A 23415-nucleotide genomic window follows, 5' to 3' on the forward strand; every position below is an offset into this window, starting at 1 on the left:
CCAGCCCTGGCATTTTTTTGCATTTATGCATCCATTCATTCAAATGGACAGAACTTCTAGCTTCCCTCTCAGGAAAGTCTGTCCTGCTGCGTGTCATTGTTCTCTCTGTGTTTCACTAATATAATCATACATTGGAGTGTTCTACCCAACTCCTCGGTGTCACCCAGTCACTCTCTTTACTAACTACTGAATTTCTTGTTTTTTTTTATTTCAGTTCTTCATAATTTTCCCTAACAACTGATCTTCACCCTTCACTGTTCTCACTTCTAGCTTTACTAGCTGATCCTGTTTGGATGCGATGCGGCCTAACCAACCACACTAGCACTCCTAACACCAGCTTGTTGTTATCTCTTTCTTGAAGACTGCATACCTGTCTGCTATTGATTACAGCTAGAGTACTCGGCACTCCCGCTGGGCTACTAGACTTCTCTCTCTTTCTCCTGTGGGGTTGCCCTACTTGTCCAGGTGCAATCGCCTCCCATCAGCCCTGGTACAGCAGGATAACCCTGTTCTCCAACAGTGCACTTCAACCTTGTTGGGCCTTTCAAACAAAATTTACACCCTAGGAATGTAAGAGCTTTTGAGCCTGTCCGGCAAGCGCCTACTTTCCCTTACCATCAGGCTTCCCTCACCTTCAATAGGTTGTTGGGACCCCTTTCTACATATCACTCAGTCTCCCTGTCCAGCAACCGTGGTGTCCCTCAGTATAGCCTAAACTGTATTTTTCAAAGCCCTCTCATTTGCTGAGTCTCCCGGACCTATAAGCCAGCTCAACCTATTGCTATTGAGAACTCCCTCTGGAGCTCTCACATTCCTCGCTGTTCTCAAGCACATTCCAGTTAATCTAAGGGAGTGGCCAGTTCCACATAGATCCTATTCTATATGCTCATCTCACTCATATACAATTTCATGCCCTCTGGATGTCAGTTATTCAATTAGCCAAGTTGTGTTGTGTGGTTCATTTTAACCTGTCTATTCTCATTATTGGGTGGCTTTCTTCCGAAGCCACCTCTCACTTCTTCACGATATTGCTGAAAATGCATATAACATAAAATCTTAAAGTTTAATGCATGTAAACATAAAGTGAAACACACAATCTCAGTCTTTTACTGCAATCAGTTATCTACATACAATTATGTAACATTTTAAATGAAAAGCACACAATTCTCTTTACTGATAAGAGAAAATAGTAATTGTATCATGAAATTAAAGAATATAGTATTAAGTTAATTTTTTTCTTAAAAAGAAACAGTATGCTTTTTAAAAATATTCTTCATAGAAAGTTTCACAAAGCAATCCTAATCAAGTAAGTTCAGTTAACTGCTAAATGTTTTAATTAGTTTGGAGTTGTGAAAACTCACAATAATAATTAAAAAGTTTCTAAGGGATCTAGTTGCTGTGTTTACATACTTTGTGATATGTAGAGTCCAGCTAGGGACTGATTGTAAGTTTCTCAGCGTAAATGCATGAAAAAATTAAAATCTACCCCACATTTCAATAATCAAGAATTACATTTTATTAAAACAAAGAAGATGCCAAAAATGTGATGTGTCAATTGCAAGACATTCATCAAAGTAGTCATATTAATTTGGAAAACGTGAGTTTTAGGAATTGTAGCTGATATTCACAGGAGGTGTTCATTTTTATTTTTAAGGGCATGAGACCAAAGCAATGAAGAATAACAGCGGCCCTCGGTATAAACGGAGCAGACTGGAGAGAAGACTGAATGTTGATGTCCTTTGGAGCGTTGTTCTGCTTTTCCTTATGTGCCTCACTGGAGCTATAGGTATGCTAAAACACCTAGTGATCATTAAGATAAGGGTATGCTGAATTTAGCCTTAATTGCTGTAATTTTGTGTCAGTTTTGGGGAAAATATGGCTCCATATGGATATAGTTTGGGAAAATGTGAGGTAGGTCTGTCAGTAAAATCAAAAGTGTAATCATTAATTAAATTAATTTGTAAGCATTTGATTTAAGAGTTACTTTTTCAGCATTTGTTCAAGAAAGTAAAAAAAATGAATAACTTTTGAGTTTGAAGTGACAGGTTAGAAAATAATGCCTCATTTTAGAGCATGAGATGCACTTTTTTCTTTGCTGTATCAGGAACTTACTGTATATTTGGACATCTTGTTTTTCATTTAGATAATTGTTGACTTTTGAGTTGGCCTGAAGTCAAATTCATTTTGAACAATACAGTAAGATAAATACAAGATATAATGACTTCAGGATTTTTGTTAATAAATGCCTAAGAAAGCAATAGCTTCCAGTTGTTTATATCCTGTAAGTCAGTTGTTTGGTTGCTAGTATCTCATTGATCCAAACTTCTTATCTATGTGTTTTCTGAAAGAATCCAAGCAACATAACCTCATAGCTTGTTCCAGACTCCAATAAATATTTTTATAAATGATTGCCTCCAGTTTATTTTCAATGACACTGATGTAATATCTGTGATGTTAAACAGATAACAGTACCAATATGCATTCTGCAATACTTATGCCATATTTATGCGATGTTAAATCAATATGCTGTAGCTCACACTTTTCAAGTATTTTTCTAGAGGGTATTTTTAGGGTCCTTGTGGTGAGGATACTGTATGTACCCTAACATTTTTTAACAATGTATTTTAGTTTCAGCTGTCCAATGCAAAATACCACTCCATCTGTCCGTCCATCCATTCATCTATCCATCTTTTAGCTGCTTTATCCAATTCAGGGTCTTGAGAGAGTTGGACTCTATTCTAGCAAACAATAGGTACAAGCCAGGATATGCCCTGGACAGGTTGTCCAGTCTATCACATGGGCAGATGCACAGACACGCACACACTCGCACCTAGGGACAACTTAAGTTGAGTACCACCACTGTACAACTGAAATACAAAGGTTTTGTAACAATATAATTAATTGATTGTACATGCAGAACAACAATTGCTAGAAGACATTCGATTGTCTACTTTTTTCCTTATGCAGTCTCCAGAGTGGAACAGAATGCAAAGTTACGGGGTGTGTCCTGAACTTTCATACCTTTATCTGTAGAGAAAGATATTCAGATTTTACACCAGGTCGAGTGGGATTTAATTATCCTGGGCATATTGTGTAACAGATAAACATGATTCTTTATTATCACATATTCACAACATGGAAAAAAAATCAGTTTGAGGTAGAGGTTACTAGGATGTTTTAAGAATGGTTAGCCCTTTGGCTAAATTGGAACGTGCTCTCAGAATACAGCTGATAAAATCTCTGAGCCTCCTCAAATTTGGAAAGCAAGGTGGATTGCAAATCGCATTCTTTTGACAGTATTGCAAAAGGGGTACTTTGTTTTAGAAAACAGATGTAGAGATTATGTAAATCAAGTTATTTTTTCTGTTTTAATTACTGCTTTTATTGTCATTAAGGTCATGGGATCTGGCTTAGTAGATTCAAGGATCCCCCATTTATTATTCCTGATGACACAACCCCTGTCCTGGCTGGATTCTACATGTTTTGGACAATGATAATTGTTCTACAGGTAAAATTTCAGGTTAAGGTTAAGCATAAGAAAAGCTGTGCTCTATTTCAGCTGAATTTCACTGTTGATATCACTTGTCAGCATTACACTATTTCGCCTGTACAATGTTACAAAGTATTTGCTTCTAAATTAGTGCAGCTAACAATATTCATTTTGTTGTACTAGTGAAACTAACATATTTCTGCATGTAAAAATATGACAGGCTTTTGGCAAAATCATTATGGCATTTACATGTAATGTTGAAAAGGCTAACATTATTAGGAAACTAAGTCAAATTTGCCTGTCAAATGAATGAATGGATATTCATGAATGTGATATTATTTTGAGACTTCAGTCAGGGAGACTTTATGTTTTTATATGGAAGTAAATATAAACTAGGTACTGTGAAACAGAGACTTATTTTCATACTTCTGAGTTCATTCAGGTGTGGCCATTATTGTTTATTTCTGTCAATTGCTTCTTTGTTTCTCATTGTCTTATACTACAGGTGCTGATTCCAATTTCCCTCTATGTGTCCATCGAAATTGTCAAGCTTGGGCAGATCTATTTCATTCAGAATGATATTGACTTCTATAATGAAAAGCAAGACTCAACCATTCAGTGCCGAGCTCTAAATATAACCGAGGACCTTGGTCAGATTCAGTATGTCTTCTCTGACAAAACAGGAACTCTTACTGAGAATAAAATGGTGTTTCGTCGCTGCAGCATAGCAGGTGTGGAGTATCCCCATGATGAAAATGGTAGGTTCATTGTCCTCATAGATTAGCAAAAGTCTATTATTGAATTTACATATTTAACCTATAAACATATTTAAGAAAACACTGAGCTTTTAAGTTACCATACCCTAATTGTCATGTTTTTTTTCACAGTCATGATCTCTAAGAACTTCACAATAAATCCTTAGGTGAATCAATAGTGTGCATTAATCAGGTATCATAATCTGGATTTAAACTTTGACCATAACTGTACAGTTGCTAACTCCCCTTATACTGGATCTTCAGTGTCAGAAGTGTGGACAGGGAATTGATTTAATGTCTCATTTGAAAAGGGCACCTTATGCACTTCAGTGAAACTAGAAGCCACCCACAACGCTTCCAGCAATAACCTTCTTTTGAGACTTTTTATCCATGTAATGTCTAGCTCATATTTAGTTTCTAAGATTACTTGGTGTCTTATAGAAGTGAATTGCTGCCACCAAGAAAAAAAATCCAGTTATCTCGTAATTATGAATTAACAGATTATCTCTGAATTACGAGTTGGCAATGATCATGTGTCTGTATGAGCAACCTTTTACAATGTTGCAATGACAATACCTACAAGCTATCAATAGGTTAGCTGGCACTGTGGGTTTAGTGTTCCTGACAATGTACATGCCGTGAAATGTGCTTTCTCCTCAGGTTTATTCAGAATGAAATGTTACAGTTTGTACCTCATGTAAACAGTTTTAGAGAAGAAGGACCATCTCCAATTCCTGATGTTTCAGCATTTGTTATCCTAACATCCTCTTCTTTAACCTATTCATTACCACTAAAGCAGCAATCCCTTGACCATGGTAAATTAGTGGGGTGTCTGTTATAACTGTATTGCAAACCTTTCAACTTATTTATTGAATATACTGTATTTAATGATTTTTGATTTTTTTAAATAAAACATACAACATAAAGCCTCCATGTTTATATACTACTTTTTATTTGTTTGTTTGAATGGGGTGGTGACACAAGCCAGTGAAACTGAATTGTAAATGTTTACTGCCAGTCCTGGAATATACAGTAGCTGTGTTACTAGAGGTACAACCACTTATATTCCAAAAGGTGTAGTGATCAGTGATCATTAAACTCAAGCCTTAAGGACTTCATTTTAAACACTGCCTGCAGTAAAATGTTCCTTACCAACATAGTTTATAAGGTAACCATTATTTTGGAATTTCCATGGTACCATCTGCTGGCCCACCACCTTACTGTAGGAAACAATTTTACTTTTATATCTTCTGTTCAAGTACTCATTATTTTCATACCCTTATCTTTAAAGTTATAATAAAAACAGGTTTAAAAAAGCTGGCAATAAGTAATAATAATTGTGCTAAAACACATTTCCAAGCAATTTTTAATGTGCTCCAGATTTTAACTTATATGTTTTGTCTATGCAGATCACCTTATCTAATTGGTTTTTAAAAATATTTTTAAATAAGATTTATTTTTGTCACAGGCCTCTAAAGTCTATTAAATGAAAATAAGAAAAGTCTTACATCTGATAAATTTAACATCTTATCTTCTTTAACATCTTTAACATAAAATTTAACATCATATAACATGATAAATTCTATCTAAAATTCTATATTTTAAAATGCTATAGTTCTGTGTTTTTTGTAGATCAAATTTGTACAAATACTATAAAAATGTTAAAATGCCCAAGAGAATTGGGAAATTATGAGAGAATGACAGTGACAAATTGCCAAACTGTGTTAAAGATGAAGTCGATGTGTGGATGAAGTCCTTTACTTAATTTATTAAAATATATTTAAGAAATGCCTTATTTCACAAATTCCACGATTTTCTCTGCTGGAGTGCTCTTTTGAAACATTTTAAATTGAAATTGCTTTTACATAAGACAGTGGCATTCAAAAACATTTGTTTTCTCTCTACAGCAAAAAGACTGGAGTTATATCAGGACCAGGATTTGGATGATGAGGCATACCAGAGTGTGAGGGCAAAATCCAAATCCAAATCCAGCCTGAAGTCCCGTAGCTGCAAGTCATTAAACTGCAACCGGAGCACCACCTCTCTCCACACTCTTGCCTCCAGCAGCTTTGACCTCGCAGAGGAGGAGGGGGACACATACAGCCCTCGCCATACTGCTTTCAGCAGCCGGATGGTAAGCCAGCTTTCATCTCGCTTAAATCCCTGTAGGGGGTGCAGATGTCATTTTAGTAGATGTCAAGTGCCTTGCTTGTTCACGATGATGCACTAATATTACACCTGGTTTCTACCATAGGACGAGAATTGGCTTTTGTCACCTAATTATTCACACAAAATTAGCTTATGTTATGTTTTAATGTAAATCCTTATGGTGCTCAAAAGCTGTCTTTGTGTAAAACCAGTTACAGAGGCTGATTTTTCACACAATACATATAATCTTGAGAAGTGTATACTAAAGAGCTATCTTAAACTGTAAAATGTATAAATCCCTTACCCACCATAAAACGTGGACTTCCAACCACTTTGTTCTAAACAGTGTCACTGGGGGGGCTCCTCTTACCACAGAAAGCAGTGGGCACTAGGCAGTATACATCCTAGATAGGACACAAGTCCATTGCAGGGCAGACACTCACAACAGGGCCAGTTTTCCCAGAAGCCAATTAACCTGCCATTACGCCTTTAAACTGTTGAGAAAACCTATGCAAAAACAGGGAGAACATAGAAAGTCCACACAGATAGCATCCCAGAAATTGAACCCAGCGCCCCAGTGATGTGAGGTAGTAATGCTAACCACTGTGCCACCCACATTGCAGTCACTGAAGCTTGTTTTATTGTTTCCTACAAGGAAAGAGATGTGGTGCCTGATGCTCAGCTACTTAAGAAGTTCAACCAGATTGTCTCTCCCTCTGTAATGTTGGAGGATGCATCTGGAGATGGATCGCTGGAAATGACTTACATTGTAGACTTCTTTCTCGCCCTTGCAATTTGTAATACTGTTGTTGTATCATCACCAAACCAGCCAAGACATGTGGTAGGTACCCACATTAATTTTTGGGTTGAAGCTGAAGACTTAATTGAGTGCAGCAAGTATTCATCAGTGTTCTCCTCTTTTGTTGACAGCATACAATTACAAACACCTTGTGTTATGTTATGCATTAAAACACATGCTTTAAATGAGTATAGTTTATAAACCTGTACATTTTAAGTGTTGGTTAAATAATATTTTTAGATTTCAGGTTAATTAACTGAGTTCAATGTCTTTTAATCAACAGATTGATATACGATTGTTAGGAATAGGGAGCTACGAATCAGGAATTGACCAAGCGGTTTAGTCAAATTAATGAAGTAAAATTGTATTCATTCTTATAACTTAATTATTATAAATTAATGCTGTCTAGATTTTTTAAATTGCCTTTCTGGAAAATATACAATTTGATATAAATATATTTTTAATTGGATTTTTGTGATGGGTGGAAGCTGAGTTTCAGCTTGGTTAGCATTCCCCATATTGATTGCCTTACTCTAAAGGTTGGGAAAAAAAGTTGGTATTATTTTGCTTTATTTACATAGCTGCCATTGAGCCATGAGTCAAGTGAACATGGAGGAAGACAGATGATCAAAAGAAGTCCTAATAATTTACTCATGTTAAACAAAATCACTGTTAAATGATTATATCAGCCATATTAAAACATAAATATTAAACAGTAACCACATCATGCTTATTGAGGTCAATAAGATAGCCTCCATAAGAATGAATCTAGCCTAAATACTGAAAAAGAAATAAGGAAGAAAGGCAAAGGAAGAAGAGAGGAAGCAAGGTACATGTGTGGAAGTATCTTATGTAGTTATAATGCATATGTAATGGTGACTTCTAATCACCCATTCATGTTAATAACGGAGATGACCAAAGATGTACTCAGACTGAAAAACTCTATGGGTCATACAGATTATGTGGGTCTTCTTTGGTGTTCTTCAAAAATAGCCTTTTTCATCACAAATTAAAACTTGTTTCAATCATTTGCTGAGTTGCACTATGCCTTCTTGCATCTCTAAAATGATCTCCTTTAGATCAAATTTATCTTTTGTACTATTAAAATGTGTGAAGGCCTTATTGACTGTAATTTAAATACAGGAAAACAATATCCATTACTCAAAACCTTCAAAATAAGGCAATCAAAATCTTCTTCTTCGCATTTTCCCACTTATATGGGGTCTGCTTGTTTACACCGATTTTTCCACTTCGTACGGTCTGCGGCGTCTCGACAGGTAACTTTTGTCGGCGCATGTCGTCTTTCAGCCGATCCAGCCAGCGCGTAAATGGTCGTCCACGGGGCCGGCGGCCTTCCACATTCAATTTGAGGGCGGTCTTTGCCATTGATGTGTCATTGCTGCGGAGCATGTGTCCATACCATCGCAGGCACGATTCCCTAATTTTCTCAGTGATTGGGGCGACTTTGAGTGTTTTTTGCACCTCTTCATGGTCTAGTCTTGTCAAGCCAAGGGTCCATTGCAGCATCTTCTTTTCCATCTTATGGAGTGCCTGTTCATGTTTCTTTGTCGTTGGCCAGCATTCAGTTCCGTATAGGGCCACTGGTCTGACCACTAAGCGGTAGACTTTGGATTTTAGGTGCAAAGGGATCTTCTTGTCTCACAGTACTCAGTACAGTGACCTGCCACCATTTCATCCAAGCGGCGCTGACTCGCATCTTGGCGTCTTGAAGGGTATTGCAGTCGGAGTTGACACATGAGCCTAGGTACTTCAACTGTGTCACTTTGTTCAGTTAGACCCCACTAGCTGCGATTGTGCCATCAGTTTGATCATCGCATTCCAGGTACTCCGTCTTCTTTATGTTCAATTTCATACCGAATCGTTCAAGGCGTGTCTTCCACTCCTGTACTTGCTGTTCGAGGCCGTGTCACGTTTCACTTGCTATCATAACATCGTGGCAATCAAAATGGGAACCCCAAACAAACTAATCCTAGATGAAACTTATCTGCCCTTACTTACTGCAGCAATACATTCTTCACAGATATATTATTATTATCATGTAACTGAAGTGCTTATAGCCTGACCTTTGTCCATGGATACGGATACTTAAAAAAGTGTCTGAAAAACAGTTCAGAGAAAAAAGGTACATGAATAGTGGGATCAACAGTGTCACGACCAGCTGATGGTCAAGCCAAATTAAGACAGTACAGAGAAGGAATATTATGATGGATTAGTGTCCTGTCCAGTGATAGTATTGTCATGTATTGTGTCTGGCTTTGTACCCTATAGTTCAAAAACAGGCATCAGCTTGCTGAGAACTTTACAGTGATAGGCATATTACTGAAAATGGATGGACGGAGTTAGAAGCAACAAGTACAGAATTAGTGGCAGGTAGCACAGCAGTTTCTCTAGAATGTGCAGGATGGAATCCAGACCAAAATTAGGTAAGAAAAAGTCAGTTTTGTATGCAGTGTGTATATTTATTATAGTAGTTCAGATGGGTAGCTGCATCAGCATGTGTCAGTATCCCCTGAAGAAGGCTCCATGGGCCGAAACGTTGTTTTTTTGTTTCTTTTCTTTTCAGCATGGAATAAACCTATTACTTGTTCCTTATTTATAATAGTTATAAATGGAAAACAATTAGCAATAAGTAAGTTTTACCTATTGCAGTCCAATTATTTTGCACCTGAAAGCCTTGTCAGGTCAGTTCTAAATAAATCTGGGGAAATATTGTCTGACCATATGCTTTTGAAATTGAATTAAAACAACTTTATTGCAACAAAACAGTCAGAAATAACAGACACCCAGAAAAATAAAATTATAAACAAAAAATTATTTTGACATAAATTTTCTGTTACTGTTCAACACAGTTTGCAAAACATTCTTGAACTGAAGTGAAATAATAGTTAATGTTTTTATAATCTTGTTTCCAACTTTATATAAACAGCACAGCTGTATCGATTGTAGCCTTTTTGCTATTTATATTGTTACAAATGGGGGTTTATGAAAACAGTTGATTTCAGGAATTGACTAAGTGGATTTTTCAATAAGTAAAATGAATATTCCTAACCCCCATATTGTAAGCGATTTCTCCAGAATATACCTGAGCGGTTGGTATAATTAGAGGCATATGAATTTTTGGTTCTCTGGCACAGCTTTGGTGAAAAGAATAATAATCAAGGCACACTTGGCTAAACAAATGTTTATTTACAATGATAAGACAAACACTGTACCACACATAACAATTACAACAAATGAGTTACTATATTTACAGTACGTACACAAAGGCATTTCAGAGGCCTAACATCCTAATCACCCAGAAAACCCCAGACTGCAACTAAGTATCGTACTCTTAAATAATGGCTTATTTACAGATGCCAAAATAAGAGATAGACTGTCTTCTTAATAAATGTGATACAACTTGCAGTTACTTCTCTGCAAACCTGGATGCCACAAAATAAATGGGAGCCTATCTCTCTGTTCTAAAAATACACCCACAAACAGGGAAAAAAAAAAATTTCCAAACCAAATTATTTTTTATCGGGAAACTCAAGTTCCCTAAAAACACAGAATATCAAGTTCTCTCTAGAAAGGTGGGGGCTCTTGTCTGGCGCAAGCTTCGAGTTCCAAGCTCTCCTGACTCCTCTGTTGTGGTCTGACCTTCTTCCATTCCTCTCTTCTCTCTTTGTGTCTTCTCCCCTCTTCTCTTTAGTTTTAATGTGATATTATGTGGTGTGTTTCTGGACTGCTCATTATCAATCATTTACCCACAATTTAATTAACTAGGTAAGCAAAAGTAAACTTTCCAATCCATTTGCGCAGGGGGCTTCCTACATATCACCAAAAATCCCCTGGCAATGTGTACACTGCGTTACAAATGTTATCTAAACTCTTAGATACTCCTCCTAGTCCCCTATAGCTGTAACAATATAATTTGAAGTTTAAAAAATCTTTAAGAAATGTTTGAAGAAACTCAAATGCAGTAATCAGTCACATTTAAGTTAGAAATACTTTTGAATCATTGCGACACAGTGCATAATCAAAATTAGAACAAATAAATCAGAGATATTTGTTTTGCTATTTATAGAAGATGAACTTTGCACAAGCACATGTTTGGCTTCATCTTAAGTTTGATGACTCTCTTCTAACTCATCAAGCAGTGATAAATTCACTTTACATTGGATTCTACATAATCCTAATATAAGTAACTTTCTTTTTTTCTTCTTCAGACAGCAAAGTACACCATAATGCATACCATAATATGTTACTCTGTGACTGCACTTTCTCACATGTCGAGATTACACATATCAGATCATATCTGACATGTACTGTGCTGAGAGTGCTGGCTATTCAGAAATGTTGTAAAAGTGATTTAACAGTCCTACAGGTCACTTTTTAAATCATATGTGAATGTTGTTTTTTTCAGACCCAGATCCCTGATGTTTCCAGAACTCCCCTAAAATCTCTGGAGGAGATCAAACAGCTGTTTCAGAGGTTCTCTGTTTCTCGGTTCAGCTCATTTTCACCCTCTAGTGGCAAGGGTTATCCTACAGATAGTCCTAGCAGTTTCACAAGGAAGCTCCGATATTTCAGTAAAGTAAAACCATCGTCACCAAGCGTGCTCAAAGAAGAACAGCAGAATGTTGCAGGATCAGCTGTGGAAGACCAGTCTGATGGCAGCCAGTTTCTGAGTGATTTCACAAATCAGCCACAGGTCGAAGAAGCTGCTGGCAGCATCCTGTCTGATCCTGTGGCTATGCAGCCTGGTATTGATGAGCTGAATTATGAGGCAGAAAGCCCTGATGAAGCAGCATTAGTACATGCTGCAAGAGCTTACAAATGCACTTTACGCGCCAGGGCCTCTGACCAACTCACTGTAGAGTTACCTGGTGTTGGAAACTTGAACTTTCATCTTCTGCACATTCTGCCATTCGATTCTGTTAGGAAACGAATGTCAGTTGTGATCCGACACCCCATCACAAATCAAGTTGTGGTCTACACCAAAGGGGCTGATTCAGTTATAATGGATCTTCTTGCCAGCTCCCTTAAAGGTAAATATTTTCTCATAATGGGGGTATTGGAATGAGACATATTTGAAGGGTTACGGGTTGAAGGGGTATATACTGATATGTTATACTATGTCATACACTAGATACAAAGAGACTATTGCCTGTGAAAACGGCTGTTTATTATTTGTATACATACCTCTGGCAAAATGTAGAAGGTGTCATCCTTCTAAGCATAAGACAGTTTACACTAACACAATGTGTAGACGTGATTGGACACCATCCCTGGTACAGAATGAATCCAAATGAGGATGTCTGCTTTTCACAGAGAATAGGCACCAAACATTGATTGTGACTGGCACTGATGATGTGACTGTTTCCAGTTTTCTAGTCCATGTGCCACTGACCTGAACTGGGATACCATTTTCCATTAACTACAGCCCTCTATAGGCATAAATGTTTGTGATTAATTTTGATTTATGTGCAAAAGACAAAGATGTAGGGACCAAAGCAATCATGAACACTATGATTTGCTGTTTATGTTCAACATGAGTTATAAGTGCATCCAATAGTAATGGTATCTAGTTTTTCCCCTTCTGTAATAAGCTCAAAACTTTTTTAGCCATACTTACACTTTTTTTACATGGTGATTTGGCTTGCTTTAGAATAATATAGATAAATAATATTTCAGTTTTTTTTGGTTACCTCTTGTAATCATATGATTACAGTATATGCTATCAGATTGAGAGTGCATTTTACAGATTTCACTGTGTTGTGTGGCTTGAATAATTAGTAGTGAAACAGTGTCATGTTTTACTTTTTCTAATAGATGTGTTTCTCATTAATTTAAATAAAATGCCTGTACTATCTTTTTAACATGTATTAATTTTAGTTTCAGATGATGTTCTGTCAGGAAAAGAGCAGAGAAAAATTAAAGAGCTCACACAAAAACATTTAGATGACTATGCTAAAGAAGGACTGCGCACTTTATGTATAGCTAAAAAGGTACGTAATAGTACATTTGGTGAATATTGTTTTTTAGTATTTTAAGTTTTTTATCTATAAATTGTGTTCATGTTCTTTATAATATTATGAAAGTCGAAGATGCTAAGGTATACTGTATAATAAATGAATCTTATATTTTCATTTATAAAACAACCACTTTTATGAGAACCTGAATTGTTGGTATATTGTATTGTTTTAAATACAATTGTGATATTGGAACATTGTGAAATGTTATTTTGAGGAGTCTTTATGAAGAAACGTGGAGAGGAGTATCAGTGAGGAGGAATGGGGATGGGTGAAATGAGTGGGGAAATATATTCATATTTTATCGAAAAACAAAACCAAAAGGAAAAGAAATGGGTGTAAATGTGTTTATTAATTTTATTTTATTTTTTTAAGTGGGACAAGAATAGTGGAAATCGAATGACTAAAAGTGTTTATTTAAAAAAAAACATTATTATTCAATAGGTCCTTCGTGAAGCTGACTATGAGGAGTGGTTGAAACATCATTACTTGGCAGAAACCAGTATAGAAAGCCGAGAGGAGCTCTTGATGCAGTCTGCATTTAAACTTGAAACAAATTTAATGCTGCTTGGTAAGTTGTTGCCACTAGCATAAAATAAAATGAAACAGGGATGCACTATGTACTTTTCCCACAAGAAACCCTTATGTTTATCCCCTTGAGACTTTTTTTTTGCTTGCTGAAATGCTTGAGAGTGTGCAGGTAGGTCTTGCTACCTAACAATACAAAATATGTATTGTTTCTTGATTTATCATACTTTGCTACAGTCGGCAACAGGCAACTTTTTTTAAGAGTGTTCGAGACAATATACTCTGTATGTATGTACCTAGCTATGCACCCGGATTAACTGAGTCGCTTGAGTGACACATGGACAGCTGTGTAAACTTTTTGTCTGTGTTGTTCCAGCCATTGTTAATTTCCCTTTGTCTCATACAGTAATTTCAGAGTATATATGTCTTAGCATATACTTTATAGTACCAAGAAAAAGTCTGTTAACTCCCTGTATTGGTCTGTACTATCTTCAATTGTAGACCTAAAATGTAATTAGATCTTCCTGATAGTCATATTAAAAGATAAACATAACCTGATTAAACACATATCACAAATATATAAGATATATTTAGATTTAATTGACAGCATGATCAAACAGCACATTTCCTTGTGTGAACTAGTATGTGATCCCTTAGATGCAATATCTGGTGGCACCTCCTTGAACAATGACTTCAACTAGACATTTCCTATAACTGTTCATCGGTATCTCATATTGCCTTTTATGTGTCGATGCTTTAAGTAATGATATTTGAGTATTTCCTTGCATGAGCAGCTGGCTCGTTTCTTGGCATAATATTTGGGGTTTAATTCTAAACTTTGTCCTTGCTAATTCAAAAATGTAAGATTTCAGCTTCTTCAGTCATTTTTTGGGAGATCTGCTCTTATGTTTAAGGTCATTATCTTGCTGACCAACCATTGGCTTAGCTCCTGTTGACAAATAGTGGGCTCATCATTCTCCCCCAAGAGATTGTCTAAAATCCCTTTTAACATGACATACTGTAAAATGTTTCCGCTAAACTGTGTAGTGAACACCAAACTGACAATGTTTCAGATAGGACTGCCCAAACTCAGTTTTAATTCACTTGTTACTCATCTTAGACCCACCCAAATAATTAACCATCTGTTTCTAAGTACTCACTTAATTTAGCTAGCTAAGGGTTCACCTATTTAACTTACACTGAATCAAATTAATTTATTTTCTACTTCATACATCATTGTGTCTAAAAAAATAATTGAATTGGTTAATCTAAACAGCTCAGTGAAGTTGGCCCCCCTACAAACAGCACAAATGTTGAACCCACTGCCTTTGTACCTGTTTTTGCTGGTGAAAGTAGCTTCCCAGCTACTTTCATTTCCAAGACATCCTTTGTCTGATAAATACTTGACCATGTAAGTGAACTTGACCAATAATAACACCATCAAGCACATTCAGACAGTTCAAGCCCTAAATTATTGGATACAGTCTGCAATTTAGTTTTTCTGTTTGGCAGAGGAAACTTCACAGAGCTAATCCAAACCCTTTAATTGTTTTAAAAAACCTGGTTGGTTATCATGAATGTTATCATGGAAAAAAATGTATATTTACTTAATTATTTTAGAAATTTACAAACTTTCTCTTAGTACTATATGTTTATAAATATGAAATTCAGAAAAACCTGAAAATAAAACATACTTCATAGTCATTTACAAAATGAGCACTTTGACAGTTTTCATCATGTAATCAGGTTTCAAAAGCATAAACATTCTGTTAGCTAGAAGCAAACTAATATGTGTGATGATGCATAAAATGTGTCCCACCACGAAAAACATTTTTTCCTTCACATTGTAGATTAACGTAAAAAAATAATTGATAAAAAGTTAACACTGCATTTGTCAGGATTGCATCCTCTTGTAAATCAAAAACTATTTGTATTTCTACACAAGGCAAAAACACTTCAGTTGTCTGGTTATTGCTCTATAAACCATGCAGCATTACAGTATAGCTTTATTATGTCTATCACAACTGAGTACATACAGTAATAAGTATTAATAAATTGAATATAGTACAAGTAATATTTTATTTTGCTTTCCTATTTCATGTTTTGTTTTTGTACTTCCTAAAAATGAACAAGCAGAAAACATATTTTTTTCTATTTGTGTATTGAACTTTTCAAATTGTCTTTGATAAAAAATATAGCCATTAACATAGCCATTCAACAGAATGGTTACAATTTGTATTTTATAATGATTCTGTGTATTTAGGTCTACGTTTACTATTATTCTTATTTTTTTAACTTTTACAGTTTTGTAAATTTGTGATGTAAATTTTGAATTCCCTTTTAACTAACAACTGTAGCCATGTAGCTGTAGCTATGTAAGTGTTTAACCTCTATTTTTCTCTCTGCCAAGGGGCCACCGGTATTGTGGACCGACTTCAGGAGGATGTTGCAGAAACAATTGAAGCTTTGCAGAAAGCAGGCATAAAAATGTGGGTCCTAACAGGAGACAAACAAGAGACTGCAGTCAACATTGCTTGTTCTTGTAAACTGCTGAGCCCTACTGATCAAGTTTTAACTGCAAATTGCAATAGCAAGGTTAGTATATTTCTTCAAGGTTCAGTACCATTTCCTTTTATCATGTTGTGATGGATACAGGGAAGACCACCTCTTAGAAGAGGTTTAGTGGCTAGATGTACAGTACAGTATTCTGTCACTTTTAAAAATGTCATGGTTACAATTTGACATCACTGCATTGAGAGGATACTTAAAACAAAGATTTATTTTGTAATCCATTTGTTAATCTCAGGAATGATAAGAAGTTTGTTAACAGATGAATAAAAAATCCTTGACAATCCTTGTGTAAGGGCTCCAGGAGAGGAGTAATGTAATCACTTGCACAAGACCTGGTTAAGATTCTGGCTGCCAAATTCTGGAAGTACTTAAGTTTGTTCAGTGTGGACTTAGAAACCCCATCACACAGATTGTTACAGTTATCAATTTGAGAGAAGATGAAGTGTTGACCAGCTTTTCAGCAACTGTTAGCAACAACATAGAACATAGTCTGGCAATATTTCAGATGTGATAGAATGATGTTTTTGCAATATGATGTACATGTGGGTCAAATGTCAAACCTGAATCAAATATCACCCCCAAGTTCTTCAAGTTAGATTGAAATTCAAGTACAGTGCTATCCACAAATAGGTTTACAGTCGATTTGAGGCACCGAGAAGCATGAGTTCATTCATGTCACAATTTAAATGAATGAAATTTTGAGTCTGCCATGTTTTTACTGTATGTCAGAGATGCAATAAGACAGCGCAGAGACTTTAGTGTCAGGTTTAGTATGGATGTAGATTTGATTATCATCAGTGTAGAAATTATATTTTTGACCATGTGATCTTAATAGCTGACCAAGTGGGAACATGTAAATGCTGAATATTAGATAAGATATGATTTTATTGTCACCTGATGGAAATTTTTTATTGAGACCCAGCACTCTACATTTAAATAAATGCAAACAAAAAAAAAGAAAATAAAATCATTGCACATTAGGGGGCTCAGTATCGAGCTCTGAGGAACACCAGGCCGAATGGGTCCAATTACCCATTAAAATCATACAGATACATTATTTCACTTACTACACATTGGTGTATTATTGTTATTTATGCAGGCTTTTCCAAATATCAGTTTAGTTTTAGAGTATCATTTGTCCTTTTGAAGCACTGTTTGAAATAACTGTTTCCATTGCATTATATAATTCTTTGATATATACACAGGACAAATCATTTTCAACTGATGGAAAAAAAAGAACAGTTTAAGGGGGTTCTTCCAATGAGTTTACCTATATCTAATCTGTTTCTAAAATACAGCTCACAGATTTTTTCATTTCTTGTTCCAGGAGGCATGTGAGGCCTTGTTTCATCGACTACTTGAAACAGTCCGGGAGAGTGAGCCAGGGGAAAAAGCAGTAGGCACCACCTTCACACTAGTCATTGATGGCAGAACCCTGGATTTTGCTCTGCATAAAAGTCTGGAAGAGTCATTCCTGGAAATCACCAAGCACTGCCGAGCTGTCATCTGTTGTAGATCTACACCACTGCAAAAAAGCCAAGTGGTGAAACTTGTACGGGACAAACTGAAAGTAATGGTGTTGGCTATAGGTAGGTTCTGTTCCCTTAGGTATAGGGTACGCATCTAGGAAAATCCTGACAAGGTTTGGACTAGCCAGTAGAACACACATTATCAAGCCAACCAGTTACATTTATTTCAAATTATACTTTTTTCTACGTTTTTAACGACTTGAGAGCAAGAACTAGAAATTGTACTAAGGTTTGCATTTTCCACTTATTTTAAACTTATAACTAAAGATGTCTATGACCATCATATACTTCCTTTTTAAATGATGGTTAATTCAAAGTAGAAAGTTGTGACTGATCCAGTAACGCATTTGAAGTTCAGGTTCAAGTGTGGGTTATGTCTGTAGTCAAAAATATTGCTGAGGACTTATGTAGAACTGACTGAATATCACCAATGTTGGATAATGTTTAGAGTATTTCTGTGCTTTCCATGCAACTGTGACTGTTGTGGGCTTTTAAAATTTCACCTCTAAATTTTCATCTAAGGGCATTTCAGGACTCAATAGGTGTGAAAAATGATAGGTGGGTTTGACCATTGCACATGCTCACAATCAATATCCCATGGATGTCTCACATTCAATACTTTGTTGCCATAACAACCAATAGCATGGAATTTGGTTTGGTGAGCTTATACAATTAAAATCCTAAATACACACCAGTAAATAAATAACAGCGAGACCTGATAGAATAAGAATGCGCTGTGCACAAATGGATGTTTTCCTGTCCTATAAGCGTAAAAAGTATCTTACATCATGCTCCTGAATAGTAAAGAGCACTAAGAGGGACCCCACTTGCTGTCTAGATGCAGTCCGCTGCATGGTGTTTTGTGCATTGAAACTGTAGTTGAATTCGCCTTGCTTGTCATTGGTGATTAGTTTATTTTCTAGTTGATCTTATATTCAGCTTTGTTCCTCTTTATGTTTAGGTTGGAGTTTATATTTGCTAGTTTTGAAGTCTTTGAAAGCCTTGTTTTTCTTTTTCCACAGGGTTAGAAACAGGGCTTCTTTGTGTTGTACTCTTTAAACATGCTTAAAAGTTAACGTACACTACATTGTCAAAATTAAGTGACAGTATTTTATGTATTCATCAATCAGATTTATTATTTATAAATTTTCATTTACACCTGGCATCTACCTAAAAGTACCTATAAAGTACTTAAAAGTCAAAGACTGGGGACCCAAGATCATATTAGCATCTTTTTATTTATGAGATTGCTTTTGCTTTGTGTTGTTTTCAGCCTAATGCTGGTTTAAATGTGTTTAAAAGCACATAAGAATGCATCAGCACAAGTACCTTTCCTCTTTCTTGCTCTAGATGAAGGCATTGTCTGTGGTTCAGGAGTCTATGCTGAGTGTATTCATTTGAGCTTGACAGTGTGATGTTATTGAGTTTTTTTGGAGCATACAATTATTATCCAGTGGCATAATAGATTGAGAACTGCAGTTTACTATTATTTGTTTTGATATTTCTTCACAATGGATTTCCAATTTTTCCATTCTTTGTAGGTGATGGTGCTAATGATGTCAGTATGATCCAGGTTGCAGATGTAGGAATTGGAATTTCAGGACAGGAAGGCATGCAGGTATTCACCTGAAGTGATTATTTTATCTTGTCTCTTGTTTGCATTATTTCATTAAACATTTGATTTTTCTGGAAGACCGGGTTTTCATATTTTAATAGTATATACTATTCATTTTTAAATTTATTAATTTTTGCAAGATAATATGAGACCATGAATTACTCCTGTCACTCCTTCTTAAAACTAGCTCATCTCAACCTTATCATAAGAGTAACTTGTCATATTTTATTTCTTGCAGGCTGTGATGTCCAGTGACTTTGCAATTTCAAGGTTCAAACATTTGAAAAAGTTACTGCTTGTCCATGGACACTGGTGTTATATAAGATTAGCAAACATGATTCTTTATTTCTTCTATAAAAATGTTGTAAGTATCAATTTAAATGAACGTTTAGCCAAGTAAAGTTTCTAGTTGAATTGTTGACCTATCTACTGTTTAGCTCTAGGTAGAATTTATTAGAGCTACTGTGCACTCAAAACATATTGGGACAGCAAATTCAGAACTATTATTTTTGTTTTACAGTCAAACAATTTAAATTTAAGACCAGGATATTACTATCAACAATACAAACAATATAATATTTCCTTTGGATATTTCCATGAATACTAGAGATCTAGAACACTAGTTAATGGAATTTGATCTAGAACAATTCATGCTTTGTATTTAACCTATTGATTTCTAGTGACCATATTCATGCCCTTGATGAAATGGGAACAAAAAGCATCATATAGCATAAAGAGTTAATAATTGCATAATGTGTCTCACTTAAAACAAATCTAATAGATTTATACTGTAATCATGGTACTTTTGTAAATTGTTTTTATCATAAATTGTTAAATTCCAGAAAAAAAGAGGAACATGTTTATTTACTTAAAATATTACTTTAAATACATTTCAACAAAATTAAATCTACAAATATTTTGCTCTTTGAAAGAGCACTGGAAGTCTCTAGAATTATATTGAGGTCTCAGAAGGTTTCCTTTTTCTCTAGAGTATAAAAGGAGGTAATACATGGAAAAAAATCAGTAGTTGCATGCATGATCCGGGATAAAGTCAGAGAGATCTTTGTAGACTCCTGACAAATGGTCATTGAACTCCACAAGTTGGGAGATGGCTAAAAAAGAATTGACACGAGTCATTTTCTACTGTAGTGTCCATTTTAAGAAATTTAAGGCCACTGGTATGGTGGCCACACCACTAGGCTTAGGATACAAATGTATTTTGCCAGCACGGGCTACTAAACCAGAGGTTTAGGGATGCAACCATTAAGCCAAAAGTAATAGCTGGAGATCTAATATATGCTGGCAACATTGAAATCGGTGATAACTCAAGTTGGTAGATCACTAATGAAGGTAAAAGACAAGGACAATTCAACCTACAGCGGGATGTTCATAAATTCCCCCTCACAGTACAAGCACAGGAGGTGTCTAGTCAGTGAAATGCTCACCAGGGAAGGTTTTATAAAATACTAACTACAGGGTTGTAAATTAATGCAGCACTTGTTTTTTCTAGACATTTACTCTATGCACTGCTTTTAAGATTACATTTTTGAATTTTTTGAAATACAAAACATTATCCATTCTTGAAATGGATATTGTTATTTCATTTTTTATCATTCGATCAAGAGCATGAATACTTTTGGAGGACTCTTAAGTATTGGGGCTGTTCTGATGTCTATTTAGCATGTAAAATACATTTAGAGCTTACATATTAGCTAACAAATACATATCGAGACTGACACAGGTAGTCTACGATTTTCTGCTTTTTTCATCTAAAGAACTCCTTGGTTGTATTGGCTGTAAATTTTAATCCATTGTCATGCCGCATGATGAAGTTCTAGAGTAGGCCATACATGCTCACGCCATGGCATTACCTCCACCATGCTTCACAGATTAGGAGTGTTCTTCAGAGAAACTCGGTTTCTCTCTCTACACTTGAATGTTTCTAACAGTTTTGGAAAGGTATTGGTATCTTCTGTGCCAAAAAAAAAGTAGCTAATTTGTGTAGTAGGTTCTAAATTAACAAAGTACCTGACATCAAACACTTGACCAAGAGACATCCTGCCAGTTATCCCATTTTTTTCTTTTAACATAAAGGGGTTCAATGCTGTAAATTTTTTGGATTGGCACAAAAATTAAATTGGGCCATATAGCTGAATATTGTTTTTATTTTAAAAAAATACTTAGTACTTTGTACATGAGAAATTAATTATAAGAGCTCATTATAACAAAAATTGGCCCTGGCCAATAGACTGGCGTCCCATCCAGAATGTATCATGCCTTGCACATTCAAATACATACAGTTAATAGTATTTGTGACCCTGAAAGTAAGATTTTGTAGGACATGATGATAATTTTGCAATGCTGAATTTAATACTGAATGCTTTGCTGTTTTCCTAGGCTTATGTGAGCCTCCTGTTCTGGTACCAGTTCTACTGTGGATTTTCAGGCAGTACTATGACAGACTATTGGATACTCATTTTCTTTAACCTGCTTTTCACTTCCGCACCCCCGCTTATTTATGGCATCTTGGACAAAGATGTCTCTGAAGAGACCCTTAGAGACATACCCGAACTTTACAAAAGTGGCCAAAACTCAGAGGTAATCAAACATATGAATGGAAAGTGTTCTCTAAGATCTTCACAGAGTCCTATAGAATACCTTATTAGAGTAGTTTATTGCCAGATGTACACAGACATTGGAATTCTTAATCGCGCTGATCTCTCAGGACATACACAGTACAGCAGACAACACCACACAATGTTGACAGTACATTACAAACATCATAAATAAGAACAACTGGAACAATAAATATGTTGTAGACAGTAAATATGTAGTAATAAGAAAAGAACATGGTAGACCATGCAAAACGTGCATAGTACAGATGTGTATTGAATCTGAGGTCCTGCAGTTAGCTGTTGAGGATGCAGTGGGATAGAAACTGTTCTTGAGTATAGTAGTCTGTGTTTTAATAGTGTGGTACCACTTGCTGGAGCACATGGAGGAGAACAGTTTATGGCCAGGATGAATGGTGAAATGGGCTTTATTGTGACAGCAGATATAGTGAATCTCAGCGATTCACATATTATAATCCTCTATGCTGTTGCCACAACCCTTTGTACTACAAATTGTAGTGCATGTCCATCATGCATTGGCTTATTGCTATACCAAATACATTTTGAATTTTCAGTTGTAGGACTATTTTCAGTTTCATTTTTATTAAAACCTTAAGATGCAAAATAGACTTTGGTTAATCCTTATTTTTTGTCCATCTTATCTCTTGTTACCTTGAGAAAGCCATACAGTATACATGCTGAACAAGTACAAGCAGCAAATCCAGATTTATGGTGTCAGTCTGTAAAACCTTTTTTTAATAAACAGTCATAAAGATTATTCTAATGTTAGTAAGAAATATAATGATTTAAAATCAAATTATCATTAGTTATAAGACCTTATTGTAAAATGGTTTTAGACTCTGTAGATGTCTGACTCTTTTTTGTACCCTCCTTACAGGCCTACCTACCCTCCACTTTCTGGTTTACCATGTTGGATGCACTTTATCAAAGCCTTATTTGTTTTTTCATTCCATACTTGGTGAGTACACAGCTTAATTTGTTACCTGTTTCTGAGGAAAATTAACAGAACAGTTTGTTGCTTTTTTGAACTTTTGAAAAGAAACATTTGTCCATCATAATAGTTTTGACAGAATGTGCATTTTGGCCATTCATAACCTAATGATTTTCTTTCTCAGCATAATTGCTTTTTTGATAGGTATGTTATTTAGTACACAGACTAGGTCATACATGGTTTCAACAGATCTCCGTACAGTAATCATGGATCATTAAGGCTTGTTAACACAGAATCCAACACCCAGATTATCTAGATGGCATGCCATGACAGATGTCAACTGTTATCTTAGTTAAATTTCTGAAGTTCTTTCTTCAGAAG

General features: G+C 35.6%; 1 protein-coding gene across 4 annotated transcripts in view; it reads left to right on the forward strand.

Annotated features, from left to right (window-relative positions):
• The window catches only part of atp10d (ATPase phospholipid transporting 10D), a 60259-nt gene that overhangs the window by 32914 nt on the left and 3930 nt on the right, over window positions 1–23415 (forward strand). For all 4 annotated transcript variants that reach the window (XM_015345273.2, XM_015345270.2, XM_015345271.2 and 1 more), the window contains 14 exons: window positions 1655–1786; window positions 3396–3508; window positions 3996–4248; window positions 6153–6379; window positions 7049–7234; window positions 11619–12243; window positions 13091–13203; window positions 13672–13798; window positions 16166–16350; window positions 17654–17915; window positions 19397–19473; window positions 19709–19834; window positions 21868–22068; window positions 22981–23061. In XM_015345273.2, coding sequence (XP_015200759.1) covers window positions 1655–1786; window positions 3396–3508; window positions 3996–4248; window positions 6153–6379; window positions 7049–7234; window positions 11619–12243; window positions 13091–13203; window positions 13672–13798; window positions 16166–16350; window positions 17654–17915; window positions 19397–19473; window positions 19709–19834; window positions 21868–22068; window positions 22981–23061 — 2708 coding nt within the window. The remainder of the gene's footprint in view (window positions 1–1654; window positions 1787–3395; window positions 3509–3995; window positions 4249–6152; window positions 6380–7048; window positions 7235–11618; window positions 12244–13090; window positions 13204–13671; window positions 13799–16165; window positions 16351–17653; window positions 17916–19396; window positions 19474–19708; window positions 19835–21867; window positions 22069–22980; window positions 23062–23415) is intronic.

This window comes from Lepisosteus oculatus, chromosome 1, assembly GCF_040954835.1.
Source record: "Lepisosteus oculatus isolate fLepOcu1 chromosome 1, fLepOcu1.hap2, whole genome shotgun sequence".
Classification (NCBI taxonomy): domain Eukaryota; kingdom Metazoa; phylum Chordata; class Actinopteri; order Semionotiformes; family Lepisosteidae; genus Lepisosteus; species Lepisosteus oculatus.